This window comes from Leucoraja erinacea, unplaced genomic scaffold, assembly GCF_028641065.1.
Source record: "Leucoraja erinacea ecotype New England unplaced genomic scaffold, Leri_hhj_1 Leri_98S, whole genome shotgun sequence".
Taxonomy (NCBI): Eukaryota; Metazoa; Chordata; class Chondrichthyes; order Rajiformes; family Rajidae; genus Leucoraja; species Leucoraja erinaceus.
Genome location: NW_026576938.1, coordinates 48,099 through 52,768, shown reverse-complemented (window position 1 = coordinate 52,768; position 4,670 = coordinate 48,099). Strand labels below are relative to the sequence as shown.

Genomic DNA, 4,670 nt, shown 5'->3' with positions numbered 1-4,670 from the left:
AACAAATTCAAATCATAATGGTAATAGCCCGAGGCTTCAATTTGTCTGCTGGGAGGAGAATAGAGATGGGAGTGGGGGAAGTGTCAAGAGTTGAAGCAAGACATGAGAGGAAGCAAAGTGCCGAAGTATCTCAGCAAGTCATGCGTTCTCTCTGGAGAACATGGATAGGTGTTGTTTCAGCTCAGGATTATGGCATCCATGTTCGTCAGTGATGCTGCAACTCACTAAGTTACTTTAGCACATATGCATATGAAATGTCTAAATAATGGTCCCAACCCAAAATGGCACTGAACCATGTTCTCCAGACATGCTGCCCAAACCACTAGGTCACCATACCTCTGCATCTCTCACGGACTAGATATGCGTACAAAGAGTCGAGATGAGTCCGTAACCAAAATGTCACCTAACCAGGTTCTCCAGAGATGCTGCCCAGCCCATTTGAGTTACTGCAGCATTTAGTTCCTCTTTGATTGTAAACCACAATCTGCAGTTCCTTGTGTCAAATAGAAACACCACTACATGGTTAAACGTCAAGAGGCTGTTTATTGGCAAAAAGCCACCTTAGAAAACATGATATTTAAACAAAGCTATACAAAGTAAAACCACCAAGTAGAACAATTAAAAATAATGTACAGAAGGCAACATATACAACAATAATCCAAGAAGATACCAAAAGCCCCGATGGGTTACCCCCCCACACACTCAAATTTTTTTAAACACAAATTTCAAATAATTACAAAAGAGTTCAGGAATGTCCTCAGGAAACTAGGAGGTCAGTGCCATTAGTTTAAGTTCAATATGTTCTGATAATATTTGTTGGCTTTCAATCCACCTCCTCAATGGTGGGCCCTGAGGAAGCGGTGTCCCGGGCCTGATCTCGGCATGACTCTCCCGGGGCCGCTCCTTGGGAAAGTTTGGCAATGACGGGACGGCAGACTTTCTCCAGCTCTTTCTGCTGGTGCTGAAACTCCTCGACCTCCGCCGTCTGATTCTTCTCCAGCCACGATATCGTCTGGTTGCACCGGTCAACCACCGCCCTCTTGTCCTCATCGCTGACCTTACTCGCCACCTTCTCATCGGCCATCGTGCTCTTCACGTTGTAGACGTAGGACTCCAGGGAGTTCTTGGCTGCGACCTTCTCCCTCTGCATTTCATCCTCATTCTTATACTTCTCTGCATCTTGCACCATTCGGTCAATCTCCTCCTTGCTCAGCCGGCCCTTGTCGTTGGTGATGGTGATCTTGTTTGTCCTGCCAGTGCTCTTGTCAGCGGCAGACACGTTGAGGATGCCATTGGCGTCGATGTCGAAGGTCACCTCGATCTGGGGCACTCCACGAGGGGCAGGTGGGATGCCGCTCAAGTCAAACTTGCCCAGGAGGTTGTTGTCCTTGGTCATGGCCCTCTCGCCCTCGTATACCTGAACGAGGACGCCAGGCTGGTTGTCAGTGTAGGTGCTGAAGATCTGGGTCTGCTTGGTGGGAATGGTGGTGTTCCTCTTGATGAGTGTGGTCATGACACCGCCCGCCGTCTCCAGACCCATGGACAGAGCAGCAACGTCCAGGAGAAGCAGATCCTGGACGTTCTCCGACTTGTCCCCCATCAGAATGGCCGCTTGGACAGCCGCCCCGTAGGCCACCGCCTCGTCAGGGTTGATGCTCTTGTTCAGCTCCTTGCCGTTGAAGAAATCTTGCAGCATCTTCTGGATCTTGGGGATGCGGGTGGAGCCGCCGACCAGGACAATCTCATGGACCTGAGACTTGTCCAACTTGGCATCTCTCAAGGCTTTCTCCACCGGCTCCAGCGTGCCTCGGAGCAGATCAGCGTTCAGTTCCTCAAACCGAGCCCTGGTGATTGAGGTGTAGAAGTCAATGCCCTCAAACAGAGAGTCGATCTCAATACTGGCTTGGGTGCTGGAAGACAAGGTTCTCTTAGCTCTCTCGCAGGCTGTCCGCAGCCTCCTCACCGCCCTCTTGTTCGGGCTAATGTCCTTCTTGTTTTTCCGCTTGAACTCCTCAATGAAGTGGCTGACCATACGATTGTCAAAGTCCTCTCCACCCAGGTGGGTGTCGCCGGTGGTGGATTTCACTTCAAAGATACCGTCATCGATGGCGAGGATGGACACGTCGAAGGTGCCGCCACCCAGGTCAAAGATGAGGACATTGCGCTCTCCACTGCCCTTCTTGTCCAGGCCGTAGGCAATGGCACCTGCAGTTGGTTCGTTGATGACACGCAGGACATTGAGACCAGCGATCACGCCGGCATCTTTGGTTGCCTGCCGCTGGGAGTCATTGAAGTAAGCGGGCACGGTGACAACAGCATTGGTAACACTGGTGCCCAGATAAGCCTCGGCAACCTCCTTCATCTTGGTCAGCACCATGGAGGAGATCTCCTCCGGGTAGAAGGTTTTATTCTCCCCCTTGTACTCCACCTTCACCTTGGGCTTCCCAGCGTCGCTCACCACCTGGAAGGGCCAGTGCTTCATGTCGGCCTGGACCACGGGGTCGTCGAACCTCCTCCCGATGAGCCTCTTGGCGTCGAAGACGGTGTTGGACGGGTTCATGGCCACCTGGTTCTTGGCAGCGTCGCCGATGAGCCTCTCGGTGTCGTTGAAGGCCACGTAGCTGGGGGTGGTGCGGTTGCCCTGGTCGTTGGCGATGATTTCCACCTTGCCATGTTGGAAGACGGCGACACAGGAGTAGGTGGTGCCCAGGTCGATGCCGATGGCTGTCCCCTTGGATCCTGGCATCTCTGGTTCTCGACAAAGTTTGTCTTCAGATTCCTGTCTTCAGTCGCAGTCGTTGTTTTTTTCCTCTTTCCACTTCTTCTCTTCCTTCTACTTCTCTTCCTTCTTTAACTTCTGCTTTCTTTCCGATAGTTCTTTCCTTCTTTCTCTCTCTGTCCCGCTGCAAGTTGCTCGAACAACCAACCACCAGCTCCTTATATACCTTGAGCGGCCCAGATGTGGGCGGTGCTGCGTTGGGCTCGACCAATGGGAGGAGGCGCCGGTGAGTCACCGCCAGAACGTTGGAGAACGTTCTGAAGCAAGTGACCAATCGCAGGGGAGACGGGCGCCGCCGGGGGCGCAGATTGGCCCAGTCTACTGGCCAATGAGGTGAGACTCCCAGCCCACCAGCCAATGGCGGGGGTTGGACCCGCACAAGACCCGCCCACGCTTTGATCGATGGCAACCTTGGCCAATGGGAGGGCGTGTCGGTGATCTCATCGGCGAATGCAGGAAGCTGCTGGGGGCGGCGGCTTTAGATTGAGCGAGAAAGTTCTGTAAAGTTCGGGAAAGTGGCAGAAAGTTCAGGAGAGTGGCCAGAAAGTGCTGGAAAGTTGTTGTGTGGGCGCGGCTGGTGGTGGTGGTGGGTATGTGTGTGTGAGTGTGTGTGTGTGTGTGTGTGTGTGTGGGGGGGGGGGGGGGGGGGGGGGGTGTCGAAGACTCCCCAGACACTCTGGGGGAAGCAACCAAGGGGAACGTCGGGGGACCAGTAGGAGCCAGGGTCCGGACGGCAAGGACTTTGTTGACAGGGTCCGGAGTGGCACTGACAGCAGTGACCGCCACTTGACCCAGGGCTCCGTAGGGGGAGGAGTGGCTCTGCTGTCAGTGACCGAAGGACTGATGACGGGATCTAGGGAGTGAGCAGGGCCGAAGATGTACTGGTTGGGCTGATCCTAGGCCTGGCCAAGCTGGCCATCTGCGATTCACGGCGGCAGGTGGAAGAGGGCTTTGCCCGAGCCTGGATGCGTGCCCCTTTCCCGGGGTTACGTCCGCGCCCGTGAGGTATTGGAGAGGGTGATGTTATTTGTAACATAGTTGTTTGTAATTTAATATCTGAATAGTTTGGTGATTCTGTAATATGGTGGTTGGTGTGCCACCACGGTTTTGTGTTTTTGTTGTTGTTTTGCATCATGTTGGAATATAAATAAATATTTTTTTTGATACAAAAAAAAGGGAACATCTAGGTTCTTCATCTCCAAAGGCGTTCCGAAAGCAGTCAGAGAGAATTGTGCCAACTTCACCAAGAATGTTTTTTAAAATGATGAGAGGGATAGACAGACTTGATGTGGACAAGCTTTTCCCTTTGAGAATAGGGAAGATTCAAACAAGAGGACATGACTTCAGAATTAAGGGACAGACGTTTAGGGGTAATATGAGGGGGAACTTCTTTACTCAGAGAGTGGTAGCGGTGTGGAATGAGCTTCCAGTGGAAGTGGTGGAGGCAGGTTCATTGGTATCATTTAAAAAATAAATTGGATAGGCATATGGATGAGAAGGGAATGGAGGGTTATGGTATGAGTGCACGCAGGTGGGACTAAGGGGAAAAACGTTGTTCGGCACGGACTTGTAGGGCCGAGATGGCCTGTTTCCGTGCTGTAATTGTTATATGGTTATATGGTGACACATTCCAGACTGACACATTTTAAGCATGTGACCTTTGTCAGCCATAAAACTAAATGTTAATGAGTTTATTACAGATAGTCAGTTCCAAATATGTTGAGCAAAGGAGTTCAAATGATAGAACAGAAGGGCAGTGGTGGGTAAATAGTACTTGTAGGCTTGCTCAATAGGCACAGCTGTACACGTGCAATTAGTTTAACAGTACTGTTAGGCATTTCGGAAAGCAGTGATGATTACCACAGCAAGCAAGAAACGGGAAAAACAATGA

At 51.5% G+C, this 4,670-nt stretch overlaps 1 protein-coding gene across 1 annotated transcript; it reads right to left on the bottom strand.

Moving 5' to 3' along the window:
* Positions 1–523: 523 nt before the first annotated feature.
* Positions 524–2,910, bottom strand: LOC129695206 (heat shock cognate 71 kDa protein-like). Its single transcript, XM_055631982.1, has one exon. The coding sequence runs from the start codon at positions 2,744–2,746 to the stop codon at positions 824–826; it is 1,923 nt and encodes a 640-aa protein (XP_055487957.1). The 5' UTR covers positions 2,747–2,910; the 3' UTR covers positions 524–823.
* Positions 2,911–4,670: the final 1,760 nt, after the last annotated feature.

Coding starts and splice junctions, on each gene's coding strand:
- LOC129695206 (XM_055631982.1), bottom strand. CDS start 2,746: ATGCCAGGATCCAAGGGGACAGCCATCGGCATCGACCTGGGCACCACC.